The sequence below is a fragment of the Schistocerca americana genome, chromosome 3 (assembly GCF_021461395.2).
Source record: "Schistocerca americana isolate TAMUIC-IGC-003095 chromosome 3, iqSchAmer2.1, whole genome shotgun sequence".
Taxonomy (NCBI): Eukaryota; Metazoa; Arthropoda; class Insecta; order Orthoptera; family Acrididae; genus Schistocerca; species Schistocerca americana.
This window is the reverse complement of record NC_060121.1, coordinates 177,353,578-177,373,488: the sequence shown is the minus strand read 5'-3', so window position 1 is coordinate 177,373,488 and position 19,911 is coordinate 177,353,578. Positions and strand designations below refer to the sequence as shown.

The 19,911-nt window shown below is 42.5% G+C and overlaps 1 protein-coding gene across 4 annotated transcripts in view; it reads right to left on the bottom strand.

The window, feature by feature from the left end:
- Positions 1-19,911, bottom strand: part of LOC124605451 (CTD nuclear envelope phosphatase 1 homolog) — a 115,770-nt gene that overhangs the window by 48,685 nt on the left and 47,174 nt on the right. For 2 of the 4 annotated variants that reach the window (XM_047137132.1, XM_047137133.1), the window contains exons 2-3: positions 3,504-3,581; positions 1,301-1,367 (exon numbers count right to left, since the gene is read on the bottom strand). In XM_047137132.1, the coding sequence (XP_046993088.1) occupies positions 1,301-1,367; positions 3,504-3,581 (145 nt within the window). The remainder of the gene's footprint in view (positions 1-1,300; positions 1,368-3,503; positions 3,582-19,911) is intronic. The other 2 variants (XM_047137134.1, XM_047137135.1) reach the window with 1 other exon arrangement.

Below are 19,911 nucleotides of genomic sequence, written 5' to 3'. Positions count from 1 at the left end.
CCCAAGGCAGCCAAGTATGAACTCACCAAAGAGTGGTGAGCCCCCTGGGGGGAATTATAAGTGTGCATCAAGACAGCAGAACCCTTGCACCACAACAAACAGTTCCTTAGTACTGCCCACTGCCTCATTTCTTTTTCTTTGTAGGTAGCATACAGAGAACAATCGTGTCCAACCTCTGGTCTGTGATTGGGAAGAATGGAGAATAGTGACCGCTCTCAGTGCTACACGAAACTGTCTGTTGCCCGGCACAAAACAGGAAATCGCAACAGCACTAAACAGAGAATGCCTTTCTAGAATCCATAAAGTTGGATTTTACACACTTACTAATGATTTTAATAAAGATTCAATGTGAGTTGTACGTTTTTGTTCTGACAAGCAGCCTTTACCATGAAGACCAATTTGATTCCCACTGTGCTACCTTTCTTACCATGACACTGACAGCAAATTGCCTCTCTCTTTCTTTTCACCTATCAAATAATTTGGATGGTTATGAGGAGAATAACAACATTTTACAGATTACTACAGAACAGAAAATAGAGTAAGTTTAAAATTCCAAGATACAGGACAGAATATTAAGTTTTTTCCTGTATGTAGATTTTCCTAAACACAGAGAGATTTTAGGTTTTAGTTCTTGATTTCTCATAGGTATACAAGAAAAAATGAATGCAGGGAAAACTTAAACCCCCATGGAGGAGGTTACATCCATATATTGGTTTTCTAAACTTTATTTGACATCACACAAACACTTGCAGACCTTAATAAAAAGTATAACTTTGACAACTGCCCCTATTCATAATGTGACTGCTTATAACAGCACACGATGTCTCTACTGTTTTTAGTTTTGTAAGATATAGATAAGCAATTACTGTTTACAATATCCACTAACGAGGACAAAGTTTACCAAACTCAAAGGGAAAAATAAGGAGCAGTATCAAATAATGTTCAGTACGTCACGAACAGAGAAAAACCTTTGACAAAAGGTGCATCACAGAGTATGAGCTTCACTCAACAACCTACACAAACCTTTTTAACTATCTTCCTTTCTGTTATCATCAGCATTAATTATCAAATAAAACCAAGATTTTTTCTGAACAATGGTAATTATGAACAGTCTTACTCATCTAAACTTTTACAATTTTATTCCTTAACACATTTGCAAACAATTATTGATGAATCAGAACATACAAGCATTAATCTGTTTCTAGCAGTTTGGAGATAGGTACCATGGATTAGGACTTCACAACTACTATTAATATTAAATAATTCTATTTAGAAACACATAATATTGATCTGAACTTACTGAGCCTGTGCCTGGATAAAGGTGATAGCGGGAAAATTTCATACTTGACTGGTTGATGTTGTACAACCTGTGGGCAGAGTTAACATTCATTATATTTTGTTATGGATGGTATGGATGTTGTTACATGACAAATGGTTTTACAATATATTATAATGAACCTTTACTAAAGTCAGCAGTTAACTCCAAGGTAACATACAATATACAACAATTATGTCACTGTATTACAGTAGTATAGAGGAGGTGTTCAGTCACAACAAAAAAGACTGCTAAACATTTCAGTGGTTGAACAAGAAAGTCCTTCTTCTGAAATAGAAAACACACATACTTGCAAAAGCACAACTCATACACACACATGGCCACTGTCTCCAGATACTGGGGCCCAACTGTAGACTGTGACTGTGTCTAATGCAAGCAGCAATCTGCTGGGTTGGGTGGTGAGGGTAAGAAGGAGAATGCATGGGGGACAAGAGGGAGGTGTAGCAGGGTATGGATGGGGGAAGTGCTGTGTTGCCTGCAGGAGTGTGCAGGAATGAGGTGTGTAAGGATGGGCTGCTAAGTGCATAGTTGGGACACTGTGTTGAGTGTGTGAGGTTGGGGAGAGGGGGGGGGGGGGGGGGGGGAGGAGGGATGGGGAAAAGACTAGTAGGCACACTGGTGGGATGGAAGGAGGGGGTGGGAACTTGGAGAACAGGGACTAGTGCTGGTTGAGGCCAAGGGTGTTATGGGAACAAATGATATATTGCAGAGAAGGTTCCCACATGCACAACTGAGAAAAGCCGGTGTTGGTAGGAAGAATCCAGATTTCATGCGCTGTGAAGCAGTCACCGAAGTGAAGCATGCCATGTTGGGCAGCACGATCAGTGACTGTGTGACCCAGATGTCTCTTGGCCACTGTTTGGCGGCAGCATGACACAAGGGGTTAGGAGCAGAGTTGGAATAGGGATGGACAAGAATATTGTGTAATTCGGTGGGTGGCAGTATACTACCCCTCATCAGAGCTGAATATGTTACCCAACATGATGTGCTTCACTTCAGGGACTGTTTCACAGCTTGCACCATCTCTATTCTTCCTACAAGTGCCTTCTTTTCTGAAACGTGCAGGTGGGCATTCTCTCTGCAACATGTGCTGTGTCAAAACGCACGGGGTACGTTCGCCCTTACTGGTGCTGAGCGTCCTGCATGATAAATCAGTGATAACACCTGGTGGTCACGATAATATATGTGTATGATGTGGTAAAACCAAAATCAAATTGTGTCCTAGATGATATGAGAGCGTCTATCACATGCAAGCATGCGCGACTGCAGCAATCTACCATATCGCCCTCGCTGCGTCCAGAGATGCTGCCTCAGCGACAGGCAGCAGCCGGCCGCTATTGCGAAGAATCGACAGCATCGATGATTATTACATTAATTGTTAAAAGTTGGCGTGGCGTTGCGTGTTTGTTTGTTTTAAATGGTTCCTATTGTACAACAAAAAGGGTTAGTTAGTTCCCGGATAGACCTCTCACCGACCAAGTGGTGGTAGTGGTGTATATCAGGTCTGATCTTATAGCGTTTCACTGCGTGGTGTAGTGAGGCTACTCAGTTGACACCTAAGTCTTGGGAGGGTGCACGGAATTTTGTTGATTATAGTTGTGGGAACAGTTTCGTTCGTAACATTTGCTGGGGTGAGTCCCGCGTGAGCCTGATTTAATTGAGAGATTGATTTGTTAAGTGCTGAATTTTGTGGAATCGGTGTGACTGATATCCCGTCTGCATTGTATGTTGAGCGGTCGCGACACGCCCAGAGGTAATTGGGCTGCTTGTCGTTTTTATTGATGTGGTTTGGCTATTGTGCATGTATGTATCGAGAAGGGAAAGCCTCGAACACGTGTTGGTAGTTTTATTTTCAAGACCACTAGCTTGCAGCAGACAGCGAATTGGCTCATAGAACGACGAACTGTTTCACTATGCGGTGATGGTGTGCGCGTATCACTGAGTAGACAAGCGATAGTAAATTGAAGGAACCATTTAACGAGCTACACATAGCTAAACCAAAACTTGATTAATCAAGGTGATGAGTGGCCGATTAAAATGTTAGGGAACTTAGTGGGTCGCGTGTGGTCAACGCCTGAAGAGGTCAAGATTTGCTTTTAAGTTGTAACTTAAGGTTAGCTGAAAAGTGGTGGTGACATTAGGATATTTGTTTGATTTTTTTTATTACCTGTTTCCGTATTGTGGGGACTGATAATATATTTGCTGGCACTCGTTCACTGGTGATAACCAACAGGTATTGAGATACCTAGAAGGAAAATAAATCCAATTTTATTGGGGTTAAAGGAAACTTCCCAGTCTATTCAATTGGTATCTAGTGTGAATATATCTATATCATTTTCGGGAAGTCTAAAAGAGTGTAATTTAGAGATATTGATACAGTGGAGTCGATATCACGTATAATGTGGTGTTTTAAATGTGTTTGGTAAAAGGGCCTTGAACGAATGAAATTATAAATAGGCTACTGAAAGTAGATCGTCTCAATATTAAATAAAAGATTTCAATTAAGGGAAAAAGTTTTTTACATGATGAATAAGTTTAATTGAAGTAATTGAATTATTTACGGAAAGACCAAAGATTTTGCTACTAACAAAGATTCGTTATTCTGTGACGCATGCGAAGTCTCATCACTTACATATTATCGCTGCGTCGAGTTGGAAAAATATTTAAGGGAAAATTAAAACTGTTTTAATTCCTAACAGTAGTGATGGAAGTGTCCATAAACAGAATAATCATTTCAAGACAGTAGACAGATTGGTATTTTAGTACAAGTAATAAAATAGTTCCGAGTTTATGTCAGAGAGTACGTACTGCATTGTGAAAAGCTCGTTGCGAAAGATAACAATTGCTAGTTGGATGTCGCATTTATCATCAAGCAAGATAATCAGGTACTGAAATTAAAGTAATTTGTTGCTCTGACAAGATTAGCATCATAGACAACGAGAGTGGTTCATTAAATAGGGCCATTTATTCACTACTGCTTAACTTCAGTAATCATTGGCTTGTGAATATTGTTAAGTGATTATTCGCAGTTCTGTCGTGGCTTGGTACGATTCCGGCGTCATGTCTAGGCAGGGTGTTGTTCCCATTATTTGGCAGACAGGCTGTTTGCATGGTCAGCGGTTGAGGTGGCTGCAATATTAATTGTACTAAGGCTGATTTCGTGTCCGATTGGTTCATTGCCAGTGTGATTGCGGCGCGGGCTAGATTCTTGTCGATATCAGAGGCTCCTCTCCGACTGGAATCTTCTGCAATTAGATAGCGTTCTGCAGTCTTAACATCTAGTTAAAAATAAGACACTGTACCTAATTAAAGGTGTGGTGGTCGACTGGTGGCCTAAGTACATTGCGCAACAGGATACTCTGCAGTAACGGCACAGAGACGTTAGTACAATAGGATCCCTTGTCGTCGTCAATCGATCTTGGGTACTGCCAGTCACGCACCAGTACAAACTTCCCCTTTGTTCTTGTACCCACCCTGTTCTCACCTTTGCTGGTCCCAGTCCTCCACCTATCTACCACAGTCCTTACTCCCAATTCCATCACTACACGTGCCTTCTATTCTCTCAAAGCAACTACTACAAGTCTCCCCCCCCCCCCCTCCCTCCCTCCTTTTTCCCTAAACACAACCTCCCAACATCATCTAGCAGCCCATCTTGTTCCAACTACGTCCCTGTGCACACCCACAGGCAGCACACCTTTCCTCACTCCTAATCTGCTATCCCTCTGCTTTCTCGCCCCATGGCTCCTCCTCACACTTACTGCCGACCCCAGCAAATTGTAGCTCACATCAGACGTAGTTACAGTACACAGCTGGGCCCAACACCCCGAGACAGTGGCCATGTGTGCGAGTGTCTTATTCTTGTGTGAATGAATGCGTTTTCTATTTTAGGTCTTTTTTTGTCCGAAAGCTTAAAAGTTTAGCATTGTGCCTGACTGCAACTCAAGCCCCCATTCTTCGCTAAGTAGCAATCTGTTTTCTCGTATTGTTGTTATTCTATCCTGGACTTTCCATTATCACTGTAATTAGTTAGCAAAGAAGTAATGTCGATACTATAGGGCAGATGTCATGAGGCAGAGGAGCCCTAACCCTGCAAGCATGACACAGGGGACAAACATTATGTATACAACTGTCTGGCCACATCCTGGAATGCACTGAGATGATTATAATACTGCAGTGGCTTACAATGGGATAGTGATTTACATCATGGTGAAGCTTGCCATTAAAAATTACAAGAGTTCACATTCAATCAAGAAAGTCAGATGTTACTTTCCCCCCACATACATCCACATAATTCTTAAGAGTATTGAATCAGAGGAATTTAAGTTTATACAGAGCCTTAAAAGCTGCTGGAGCTAAATGAAAAGGGCAGTCAGGAGATCTATGCCCTGATGGAAAGAACACATGTAGGGACATAACCAAAAAAACATTGAAGAATGTATAATATTAATGTTGTTGTTATGGTGGTGGTTTTCAGTCCTGAGACTGGTTTGATGCAGCTCTCCAGGCTACTGTATCCTGTGCAAGCTTCTTCATCTCCCAGTACCTACTGCAACCTACATCCTTCTGAATCTGTTTAGTGCATTCATCTCTAGGTCTCCCTCTACGATTTTTACCCTCCATGCTGCCCTCCAATACTAAATTGGTGATCCCTCGATGCTTCAGAGCATGTCCTACCAACCGATCCCTTCTTCTAGTCAAGTTGTGCCACAAACTTCTCTTCTTCCCAATCCTATTCAATACCTCCTCATTAGTTATGTGATCTAACCATCTAATCTTCAGCATTCTTCTGTAGCACCAAATTTTGAAAGCTTCTATTCTCTTCTTGTCTAAGCTCTTTATCGTCCACATTTCACTTCCATACATGGCTACACTCCATAAAAATATTTTCAGAAACGACTTCCTGACATTTAAATCCATACTCGATGTTAACAAATTTTTCTTCTTCAGAAAGGCTTTCTTTGACATTGCCAGTCTACATTTTATATCCTCTCTACTTCGACCATCATCAGTTATTTTGCTCCCCAAATAGCAAAACTCCTTTACTACTTTAAGTGTCTCATTTCCTAATCTAATTACCTCAGCATCACCTGAGTTAACTCAACTACATTCCATTATCCTCGTTTTGCTTTTGTTGATGTTCATCTTATATCCTCCTTTCAAGACACTATTGTTGTGACTCGCCGATTACTCAAAGTGCCGCCGCGCAATTACGCACGTCCTCTACGTGCGGCGCTGTCTGCCAGCCGTGCAGCAGCTGCGCCACCTAAGCGGCCAGCCGAGCAGCGGCCGCTAGACTGAGACTCAGTGTTTAATCGAATGCCGACTTGTTCACAGGTCCACTTACTCAGTGACTTATATGTGTTGTTGTGTTGTCCGAAATATGTGTGTTAAATTTGAAGATTTAACAATTGGCGACGAGGATGGCATTTTTCCTTTTCACCGTTGACTCACAGGGTTCCATGGCTACTGTCGAGCAGCTCTTGCAAAATCTCCTTGAACAGCAAACGCTTCTAACAGCGGCGATTCGCGATTTCGTTGCGGCGTCAAATGCGGGCCGTTTCTCGTCATTGGCTGTACCTCCTTTTCCACCTTACGACGAGACGGCGGAAGACTGGTCTGATTATGAAAAACATCTTCGACAGCACTTCTTGGCATTTCATGTCACGGACGAACAACCATGTAAGTCTCTGTTCCTTTCCTGGATTTCACCTCAAATGTATCGGTTGTTGTCGCAATTGGCTCCTTTGAAGGATCCTACGTCTTTGTCCTTTGCTGAAATGTGCTCCCTTCTGTCTGCCTATTTTCAAAAGCAAACGCATGTGGTAGCCTCTCGTATTGCCTTTTATCATTGTCAAAAACAACCAAATCAGTCCTATCACGCTTGGGCTGCTGAACTTCACGGCCTCAGTCGAAAGTGTCAATTTGTTACTGACGTTCACAAAGAATCCTACGCCGATTCCGTGGTACGGGATGCGATTATCCGGTCGGCACCCGACAAAGAAGTTCGGCAACGTGCCCTTCAGTTGGCAAATCCGACTCTAGATGAAGTTCTCTCCATTGCGCAGTCTTTTGAAATTTCTCGCGCCGCTGAGGCGCAAATAGAAGCGTGGGGTGACGTCAGGGAAATACAACCTCTGTGCGCTGTTGACGACGCGTGTGGCGCGTCCCCGCCGGCCGACGTGGCCGCAGTACGCTCCCACGCGCAGCCTCGGCCTAGCCGTAAACAACCCACTAAGAAACTGCAGCAAAATCCCCGGCAACTTCCTTCACGTCCGCGGTGTTTTACGAAACATTCACGCGAGGATTGTCCCCAACATTGGGCTGTGTGTCACAATTGCAAAAAGAAAGGTCATGTGTCTTCCGTTTGTAAATTCGACCGCATACACGATGTTCATGAACGTGACGCTGATTCTGATTCTGTGTTGTCTGTCAATTGCACTTCTTCCCTTTCAGGGAAGTTATTCCTCACTGTCCAAATCCTTGGTCGAGATGCTCGCATGCAAGTGAATATCGGTTCTGCTGCCACTATAATTAATTCTCAGACGTATCTTCAGCTGGGTTCTCTACTCCTGTCCCCTGTCACTCGGCAATTACGGACGTACAATAAACAGAAGATTTCTCTCTTGGGACAGTTTAATGCTGCGGTATCTTACAAATCCGTCGTTCGCACTGTTCCCATATTTGTGGTCGACCAGAGCAACGCAGAAAATCTTTTTGGTTTCGATGCCTTTCGCGTTTTTGGGTTCTCCAAAGATGACTCTCTCAATATTGTCTCTGATGCTATTCCTTATGCTCAACTGGATTCCTTGTCGACGACATTTTCGTCCCTTTTTTCTCCTGGGTTAGGCCGTGTAAAACGACTTTGAAGCTCATATCATGCTCAAACCTACTGCTCGGCCTAAGTTTTTTCGGGCTCGGCCCATTCCTGTGGCCCTTCATGATCGGGTAAAACGGGAGTTGGATCGTCTCACTGCTTCAGGGGTCTCGCTTCCTGTCACTTCCAGTGAGTGGTCCTCTCCTGTCGTTGTAGTTGCTAAGCCCAATGGTGATATTCGTCTCTGTGGCGATTTCAAAGCCACTGTAAATGCTCAATGCCTCATCGCCACTTACCCTATGCCCCGTCCTGAAGAACTGTTCACTAAACTCGCTGGAGGAAAATTGACCTGTCGGAAGCTTATCATCAACTTCCTCTCGACGCTGCTTCCCAGCAGTTTCTGGTCCTTAACACGCCTTTCGGCCTCCATCAATACCAACGCTTGCCATTCGGGGTTGCTAGCGCCCCTGCTCTTTTTCAGCGATTCTTGGAACAATTATTGCTCCCTGTCCCGGGGTGTATCAATTATGTGGACGACATAGTTGTCACTGGCTCCACCACTGAAGAACATCTTCAAAATCTCCGCACACTTTTTAATGTCTTACAGACTGCCGGTCTTAAGTGTAATCTTCAGAAATCACAATTTTTTCAGGCATCTATCACGTACTTGGGGTTTCAACTCTCTCGGGATGGTATTCGTTTGCTTCAACACACTGTTGCTGCGATCGATGCCCTTCCTCGCCCTACATCTGTTAAGGAACTGCAGGCCTTCTTGGGGAAAATAGCATACTATCACAAGTTTTTACCATCTGCGGCATCGGTGGCTCAGCCGTTGCATCGCCTGTTGCATACAAACATGCCTTTTCACTGGTCCGCGTCATGTGACACGGCTTTCCGGAAATTAATGACTATGCTGACACAGACCCCGTGCCTGGCTACTTATCGACCTGGCCAACATCTTGTTCTTGCCACAGACGCCTCTCAATACGGGGTCGGTGCAGTCCTTGCGCACCGTTTTTCTGACGGTTCGGAACAACCCATCGCTTATGCCTCCCAAACGCTCACGGATGCCCAACAAAAGTATTCTCAAATTGAGAAAGAAGCTTTGGCCATCATTTATGCTCTTCATAAGTTTGGTGCTTTTCTCTATGGCTCAAAATTTCATCTTGTTACAGATCACAAACCACTTGTTTCCTTGTTTCATCCATCAACGTCACTTCCCGACAAGGCTGCACACCGCCTCCAGCGTTGGCCTCTTTACTTGTCCCGTTTCAAGTATGAGATTCATTTCCAGCCAACGGCTCAACATGTGAATGCTGATGCTTTGTCTCGCCTTCCCATGGGTCCTGATCAGGCATTCGATAGGGACGAACTTTTGTGTTTCCACCTGGATGTTGCCGAGCAGCGGGTTGTGGATGGGTTCCCCATCACTGGGGACAGGCTGGCAGCTGCTACGGGTTCTGACCCTACCCTCTCCCGGGTTTTACGCTGTATTCAGAAGGGTTGGCCAGATGGCCCGTCCGCTAAGACTTCTGATACGTTGCGGAACTACTACACTTTGCGCTACCGCCTCACGGCTAGGGATGGTGTTATCCTCATCTCCACTGACAATGCTTCGTTGTGTGTTGTGGTACCTGCGTCTTTGCATGCTTCGGTCTTGTGCCTCCTTCACCAAGGGCACTGGGGTGTGTCTCGCACAAAATCTCTGGCGCGCCGTCATGTGTACTGGCCTGGCATTGACTCTGAAATCGCACACATGGTCGCTGCTTGCGGTCCTTGTGTGTCACAGGCCGCTGCCCCGAAGTCATCTTTGTCACCGTGGCCTTCGCATGAGAAGCCCTGGGAGCGCATTCATGCTGACTTTGCGGGACCCTTTTTAGGTACTTATTGGCTCCTCGTAATTTGACGCCTACTCTAACTTTCCTTCCATTGTCCATTGCGCGTCACCTACCACCGCGGCAACCACTAGTGCTCTCGCCCGCATTTTTTCTTTGGAAGGCCTCCCCTCTACTCTTGTTACTGATAATGGTCCACAATTTGCCTCTTCCGACTTTGCGAATTTTTGTGCTCGTCACGGCGTTACGCATGTCACGGCCCCGCCGTTCCATCCACAATCCAACGGTGAGGCTGAACGACTGGTCCGCACATTTAAGGCTCAGATGCGGAAACTTCTGACTTCTTCTGCTGCTGATGATGATGCGCTTCTCCAGTTCCTGGCGTCTTACCGTTTCACCCCCATGGGCGATCACAGCCCAGCTGAGCTCTTACATGGCCGACAGCCCCGCACGCTACTTCATCTTCTGCAGCCTCCCACCTCACGGCCGCGGGTGCCTTCACTTGGCCGGTTCACCGCCGACGACCTCGTCTGGGTACGGGGATATGGCAGGCGGCCAAAATGGAGCCCGGGCCGCATCTTACGACACCGTGGCAGATGCCTGTATGAAATCCAGACGGACACGGGTGTTGCAGTGCGTCATTCGGACCAGCTTCGGCCTCGGGTGCCAGCAACGCCTGTTCCGAATGCCGCCACACCACCTTTAGCTCTACCTGATGCTTGGGATCTTGGCATCTCTCAATACTCACAACGCAGCCCTCTCACCGTCATCGCGATGCCAGCACCAGAACGGACGCCACCAGGAGACGTGCCCATGCAGGAACCGGAGGACTATCCTCTGTCAGAGTACATCTACTCGCCTCCTCCTCCAACGGACGCCGACACATCGCCCATGTCTCCTGCCATATCAACTGGACTTGCCGCAACGGGCAGATTGGTGCATGGGGCCCCAGCAGATTCGACCCCTACGTCTCCTGTCGTCTCGACCCGTTATCATCGGGGACACTTCCGTCCGTACGGGAAGCCTCCTCCTCGAGACTTTACGGCGAGTCAAACAACGCCTATGGACGTTAGCCATCTCCAGGACACCTCCATCAAGACCAGTGCAACCATTTCAAAGGGGGGAAAAGTGTTGTGACTCGCCGATTATTCAAAGTGCCGCTGCGCAATTACGCACGTCCTCTACGTGCGGCGCTGTCTGCCAGCCATGCAGCAGCTGCGCCACCTAAGCGGCCAGCCGAGCAGCGGCCGCTAGACTGGGACTCAGTGTTTAATCGAATGCCGACTTGTTCACAGGTCCACTTACTCAGTGACTTATATGTGTTGTTGTGTTGTCCGAAATATATGTGTTAAATTTGAAGATTTAACAACTATCCATTCCGTTCAACTGCTCTTCCAGGTCCTTTGCTGTCTCTGACAGAATTACAATGTCATCGGCGAACCTCAAATTTTTATTTCTTCTCCGTGGATTTTAATACCTACTCCGAATTTTTCTCTTGTTTCCTTCACTGCTTGCTCTATATACAGATTGAATAACATCGGGGATAGGCTACAACCCTGTCTCACTCCATTCCCAACCACTGCTTCCCTTTCGTGCCCCCTCTACTCTTAGAACTGCCACCTGGTTTCTCTACAAATTGTAAATAGCCTTTCGCTCCCTGTATTTTACCCCTGCCACCTTCAGAATTTGAAAGAGAGTATTCCAGTCAACATTGTCAAAAGCTTTCTCTAAGCCTACAAATGCTAGAAACCTATGTTTGCCTTTCCTTAATCTAGCTTCTAAGATAAGTCATAGGGTCAGTATTGCCTCACGTGTTCCAATATTTCTATGGAATCCAAACTGATCTTCCCCGAGGTCGGCTTCTACCAGTTCTTCCATCCGTCTGTAAAGAATTCGCGTTAGTATTTTGCATCCGTGACTTATTAAACTGATTGGTTGGTAATTTTCACATCTGTCAGCACATGCTTTCCTTGGGATTGGAATTATTATATTCTTCTTAAAGTCTGAGGGTATTAAAAGCCTGTCTCATACATCTTGCTCACCAGATGGTAGAGTTTTGTCAGGATTGGCTCTCCCAAGGCCGTCAGTTGTTCTAATGGAATGTTGTCTACTCCCGGGGCCTTGTTTCGACTCAGGTCTTTCAGTGCTCTGTCAAACTCTTCACGCAGCATCGTATCTCCCATTTCATCTTCATCTACATCCTCTTCCATTTCCATAATATCGTCCACAAGTACATCGCCCTTGTACAGACCCTCTATATGCTCCTTCCACCTTTCTGCTTTCCCTTCTTTGCTTAGAACTGGGTTTCCACCTGAGCTCTTGATATTCATACAAGTGGTTCTCTTTTCTCCAAAGGTCTCTTTAGTTTTCCTGTAGGCAGAATCTATCTTACCCCTAGTGAGATAAGCCTCTACATCCTTACATTTGTCCTCTAGCCATCCCTGCTTAGCCATTTTGCACTTCCTGTCGATCTCATTTTTGAGACGTTTGTATTCCTTTTTGCCTGCTTCATTTATTGCATTTTTATATTTTCTCCTTTCATCAATTAAATTCAATATTTCTTCTGTTACCCAAGGATTTCTACTAGCCCTTGTCTTTTTACCTACTTGATCCTCTGCTGCCTTCACTACTGCATCCCTCAGAGCTACCCATTCTTCTTCTACTGTATTTCTTTCCCCCATTCCTGTCAATTGTTCCCTTATGCTCTCCCTGAAACTCTGTGCAACCTCTGGTTTAGTCAGTTTATCCAGGTCCCATCTCCTTAAATTCCCACCTTTTTGCAGTTTCTTCAGTTTTAATCTACAGTTCATAACCAATAGATTGGGGTCAGAGTCCACATCTGTCCCTGGAAATGTCTCACAATTTAAAACCTGGTTCCTAAATCTCTGTCATATTAATGTATAAACACATTAAATGTCTCGTGGAATAACTTCAGGGTTGCTTTCTGCTCCACTCATTGCCAAAGAAGACACCAAAGCACGGTCTAAGAAAATCTAAGTCATACACTTCTCCAGGCAGTGACTTTGTTCCTTGATTTCAATAATGGCTTCCAAACCCAAAAATATATTTTGGTTGTGGAGACACTTTGAGAAACAGTGACGGCACTAACACTGTACTTAGCAAACTGTAGTAAGTAAAGCAGTCTCTTGCAGCATTGCAATCATGATGAAACAAAACCAACAGCAGGACTTTTAGCAGAAGTTATTCAAATCGAAGCAATCTGACAGAACAATGGAATGTAATCCATCCAATAATACATTATTCAAGCGTGTTTCTACAATAAACTCTTTTTATAATAATTTTTCACACATATACTTACTTATGAAGGACCATACGCATAAAGTTCACTGGTAAATAACATTTATTATTACAGTCTTAGGTGGCTTTGATATTATTGACAATACTGTCAGTACTTAGAAAATGCTTGCAATTGTTAAATAATTATGTATAGGTTTCTTAAACAACCTTTACAGTCAAATTACACCAAGACAAACACTGCTGACATGCAAAAAAGAAGAGTACAGAAATCCACAACAAGCATATAGAACATGAAGCTCGCAGATGGCTTTCTCTATTTTCTTTCACTAATGTCTGATGGCATCATGTTCCGTCTTAACTCATTACTGAGGAAAGCATTATTGCAACATAGAAGCAGGTAACAAGGATAACATGTGGTGTCAACTCAAGAACCTGTTACACACACCAGCCTTACAGTACATTTATTTCCTTATGAAATTAATTGTCAACAATCAATTGATGTTTGAAAACAACAGTAAAATCCACACATAAAATACTAGAGGAAGAAATGATTTAGACTAAATTAGTTGACAACAATCAAATGATGTTTGAAAACAACAGTAAAATTCACAAATAAAATACTAGAAGGAGAAGTGATTTAGGCTATCCATTGCTCAGCCTTAGTATGGCACAGAAATGAGGGTTCAGCAATGCAAAGAATTTAATGGGTAATACACCAAAGAGCCAAACAAACTGGTACATCTGCCTAATATCGTGTAGGACCCCCGTGAGCACACAGAAGTGCCATAACATTATGTGGCATGGACTCAACTAATGTCTGAAGTAGTGTTGAAGGGAACTGACACCATGATTCCTCCAGGGCTGTCCATAAATCCATAAGAGTATGAGGGGGTGGAGATATCTTCTTAACAGCATGTTACTAGGCATCCCAGTGTCCTGCTGGAATTTCCCACGTCCAATGGAATACACAATGGACATGAATGGATGCAGGTGATCAGACTGGATGCTTACGTATGTGTCATCTGTCAAGAGTTGTATCTAGACGTACCAGGGGGTTCCATATCATACAGATTATACATGCCCCACATCATTATAGAGCCTCTACCAGCTTGAACAATCCCCTACTGACATGCAGGGTCCATGGATTCGAGAGGTTGTCTTCACACCTGTAGACGCCCATCCGCTCGATACAATTTCAAACGAGACTCGCCCGACCAGGTAACACGTTTCCAGTCATCAACAGTCCAATTTTGGTGTTGATGGACCCAGACAAGGCGTAAAGCTTTGTGTAGTGCAGTCATCAAATGTATACGAATGGGCCTTCAGCTCCAAAAGCCCATATTGATGATGATCCATTGAATGGTTTGCACGCTGACACTTGTTGATGGCCCAGCATTGAAATCTGCAGCAATTTAAGGAATGGTTGCACTTCTGTCACATTGAAGATTCTCGTAAGTTGCCATTGGTCCTGTTCTCGCAGGATCTTTTTCCGGCCCGCAGTGTTGGAGATTTGATGTTTTCCTGGATTCCCGATATTCATGGTACACTTGTGAAATGGTCATACAGTAAAATCCCCACTTCATCCCTACCCCACAGATGCTGTATCCCACCCATCGTGTGCCAACCGTAAGACCATGCTCAAGGCCACTTAAATCTTGATAAACTGCCTTTGTAGCAGCAGTAACGGGTCTAACAACTGCACCAGACACTTGCTGTCTTATAAAGGCATTGTCGACCACAGTGTCATATTCTGCCTGTTTACATATATCTGTATTTGAATAAACATGTCTATACCATTTTCTTTGGCACATCAGTGTAAAAATAACAAACTGAAATCATGTCTGCTTAACAACTCCTACTCCTTAGAAGAATTACAAATGTGTAATAGTAAGAACGTGTGGTGACAAGGCACCACTTCAGAGCAGTGATGCATAGCGCTATGCCTTTTTACTGATGAATAACGCTTGCAACTAAAAGTTATAATGTGTCAAATGTAAAGGTAAAGATACTGTGTAGGGGTTTTATTTTTATTTTGTATATGATGAACTGGACTGAAGGGTGGCATGCGTCTTCAGCATGGGATGGCCATCATAGAGATGTCACGAAAAGAAATAACTCCTCAGATGTGGCCTGCCCTGAAGATCCACAGACTTCCAAAGCATGGTTATATTAACAATGGGCTAATGTTGTCAGAGATGAAAAATGAATTTCTAACACATTACAATGATACTGTAAATGGAATGATAATGGTTGTCATTTAATGTGGTTAATGTATGTAATGATGAAGAGAATAAACACTTTATTAACTCAAAAGGCATATGGCAAGTTATTTTTAAAAATGTGAGGTAGCAAATATGTCAGTTTTGGATGTTAAAAGTAATTACTACAAATCTGCGAAAGAAGTCCAAAAGAACTACGGTCAGACAACGGTAAAGGAGGTAACACTCAGCATGAAGAAATATTTACATCATGTTTGTGCTGCCCCACTGCAAGACACAGATCAAGTGATAAATGTTTATCACTTAAAGAGAATCAAATATTTAAACTTCACAAGGAAACATTATACAGACCACAAAGGGCGATGAAAGTGTATATGACTATAGAAAACTGATGAGGAAGAATACTGCAAGAGAGTACATATGAAGAAAGACCTGGTTTAAACAAGGAACTGTTGCAAAAATGTTGCATTGTTCACAACAATTGAATGAATAACAGATCAAAAAAGGAAACTACATTTGTTAACATAACTGCTAGAGACAATTATCATGAAGAATAATAATTAGGGGTCACAGCATTGTATTCAATGAAGATTTTAAAAGATGGTGGAATGGAAGAAAGACGGCCAAATGCTTTGGTGGGCCACAACTGATCACAGAGGACAACCAGTGACTACCCAGAAATTTCTAGATTGATCCACTGCTGCCCTATTTCTTCATATTTCCACCGAGAGTAGCAGGATGCAGTGCAATCTACATTACAATGCAGTGTAAAATCACACATCCACGTGAGCTGTATAAACAACAAATTTTTTTTTATCCCACTCTGTGCTGTGTGATATTGTGGGGTTGGAAAGTAACGGAGTTTAATTTACACAGTAATTTTGAAGGCAAGGGTCAGTAACTGTCATGGATTGGGAAAAACCTGAGGATTTTTTGGAAACATTTCAGTAATTGAAGGCAGATCTAGAGGCTAAATCAGGACAGTTAGGTGCTGATCTGAAAGCAGAGATAGGACAAACTAATATTAACATAAATTTACAAAATGTTAGGTTTCAAAAAACACTTGCTGAGACAAACAATGTAGGACAGTTAACTACTGGACAGTATTGCAATATGGCGGCAAGTGTACACGTAACTTTAAACCGCTCTGCAGTTTTTGAGGACTTAATTTCAATCAAGTGTATTGTTTGTGACGAAACAGTGCTAAATGGAGTTAGAATATGCGTGTTTAAACATAAATGGTGCCATTCACGCTGTTATGCTCAAGAAGATTTACAAATACAGTGTAAATGTGACATAGAGTGTAACGGCCGCGAGATCGCGAGTGAAAAGTGCTACGCGGGAATAGAAGACAGCGTGCATGACGAACATCAAAAAGAACTTGACATTATAAAAAAATATATAAAAACAATGGAAAATTTGGTACTAACCACACGGGAACTGTCTGAATCGTCAAGGCAACAAGATCTCATTAATGCTAGCCATAAAATTCGTAGGTATGCACAACCAAATGTACAAAGTGTAAACAGTACGACTGTAACTAGAAATATGAACGAACTGATCACTCTAAAAGACACAAGTGAATTAAACGCAAGAAAAGAAAGTGTTAATAGTGCATCTATGGATAAAAATATGAACAAACTATCCACACAAAAATATACAAGTGGATTAAACGGAGAAAAACACAAGGTAAATATTCATAAGGAAAAAAAAGTAAACAACCACGTTATGCATAAGCAAGGATACAAGCAACAGACATATATTTTTGCAGATAGTCATGGGAGAGGAGTTACGAAAATTATGAGAAGAAATCACCCAGACCTTAATGTAACAGGCATCATCAAACCAGGCGCGCCATTACGCGAAATTCTGAAAAACAGTGACAACATATTAACGACGGGTAACAGCTGCATCATAATAGGAGGCGCAAATGATGTTTACTGTAATGAAACTTGGCGTGCAACGAGAAGCCTAAAGGAAACAATCAAAAGGATGCCTCGAGTGCATTTCTACATTGTTAGTATCCCCAGGAGGCACGATCTGATGGAAAACTCGTGCGTAAACATTGAGATTGTTACAGCAAACAGGCTATTTGAGAAAATATGTAGAGGTTTCCAGAATACGACTTTCGTAGAGATAAAGTGTTCAAAGAGAGCACTTCACAAGACATGGTCTCCACATGAACGTAAAAGGGAAAAAGATTATTAGTGCCGAAATACTTAAATTTATTAATGAGTCATCTGTAATGGAAGTGTCTCCAATCCCAATTCCGCCAAAACAAGAGTTGTCTGTAACAGTGGAACCATCATTATCTGAGGTAGAGCTACAACAAACACCAGTAGCAGCAGCAAAGGCTCAGATACTCTCAGCAGCAGTGTCAGATAAACCAATAGCAGCAGAATCACCACAATCATCAGCAGAGCTGTCGTCATCAGCAACAGCATCCAGAACAGCAGACCCCATAATACTACCTCAAGGCAATGAAAATGCATGTGAGGAAAACATACAAAGGTCATTAGCCGCAGCAGCTAACAAAGAAGGGCAGTCACCAAGTCTGGGAGCACAGGAGCCACCAGCAACAGCAACCACACAGAAGAGGTGCCTGAGGCCTGGGAGATCAACAGCAGAAGCAGCTTCCAATCAAGACAGATGCCTGAGAACTAGGAGACCTGCTACACTAAGTGAGGATTTTTTATGGTACCGAGTAAGCAGAAAGAGAACATGGAAAAAGATGTAAGTAAAACTGTCCATCTTAAATACCAGTGTGACAATAGTGAGAGGAATATAAACACCGGACAAAGATACGATCCAGGTTTAATGACACAAACTGAAAAAAATCACTGCATAGTACCAGAAGCAAAGGGAGCAAGTGAAGTGCTTAGTATATTACAGGAAGGGGAACTATTACATTTAAAGCCAACTGATAGAATACTTCACCAAAATGTTCAATACATAAACAATAAAACAGAGGAACTAGAGGTAATATTACAGGAGTATAGGCCAAACATTCTAGTAGTTACAGAACATGGGCTAAAAGAAAATCACATAGGAATTTACGACTTGAAGAATTATGTGAAAGTAGCCAGTTTTTGCAGAACTTCCTATAAAGGTGGTGGGGTTGCCATTTTTTCTAACTATAAATCAATCAACTAAAGCCATAAATATAACAAAATATGCTATAGAATTGAGCTTTGAAGCTACAGCACTGGAAACTAAAATTGCTGGGAATTTATGTTGTGTATTAGGTTTGTATCGATCACCAAATGGTATAATTAAAACCTTCTTTGAACAGCTGGAAGATATAATCCAATACCTCTCAAAAACATATGCTTATTTGATCATTATAGGAGATCTGAACATAGACACGAGTAAAAATACAGACAATACTAAGACCCTACTGGACTTATTGTGCATATACAATCTAAAAATAAAAATAGATAAACCAACCAGAGTAACAAAGCATAGTGAAACTATTATTGATCATGTAATAACAAATATTCCTACATGCTATTGTGACACACAGGTAATAAACTCCACATTAGCAGACCATTTTGCAATCATGATAGACATAAATATAAAGACTAGTGATTCAGTGCAGAAGATATGGGAGATGAGAAGACAGAACTACCCACATAACATAAATGTGCTAAAAAAGATGTTAGAGGCAGAAAACTGGGAAACAATATATGCAGCTAAAGATGCAAACACCAAATGGAACCAGTTTTATTCTTTATTCAATTATTATTATGATGTTACATGTCCTGTTAGTAAAAGGCTTGTCAAACAGCAACAAAAAAAGAAAAGCTGGGTGACTGGAGAAGTAATCCATGCCAGAAATAATCTGAGAGTGTATTATGACCTCTCCAAACAAAAAAATAATGAGGCCTACAACACACTGTATAAAATAAAAAAGAAAGAGTACTGTAGTTTTATCAGAGAAACTAAAGCATCATTCATCAGGATGTCTATAGATAAGGGAAAGAACTACTCAAAAGGTTTATGGTCGTTCATTAATGGAGAGAGAGGAAAAGTAACAAATCGGGCAGAGGACATCTGCCCACTGATGAGTGGGAAAAGCAACGCAAACCCTCTAGAAGTAGCCAATACTTTTAACAGATATTATATTACTGTAGCAGACGAATTAATAAGTCAAAATAAAACAAATGCAGTAAGTAAATTGTTAAACCCCCCACATACAAGTCATACTATGGTTTTCATACCTACAACAGATGCGGAAGTGTCAAACCTAATACAACAACTTAAAATTAAACACTCTTCTGGCTTGGATGGTGTTACATCACATCTCATAAAGGAATGCAGAGAATGTATATTAAAACCATTGACACACATGCTGAATGCTGCGATAGAAAAAGGTATATTTCCAGATTCACTGAAAGTAAGTAAAGTGAAGCCAATATTTAAGAAAGGGAACAGGGATGAATTAGCAAA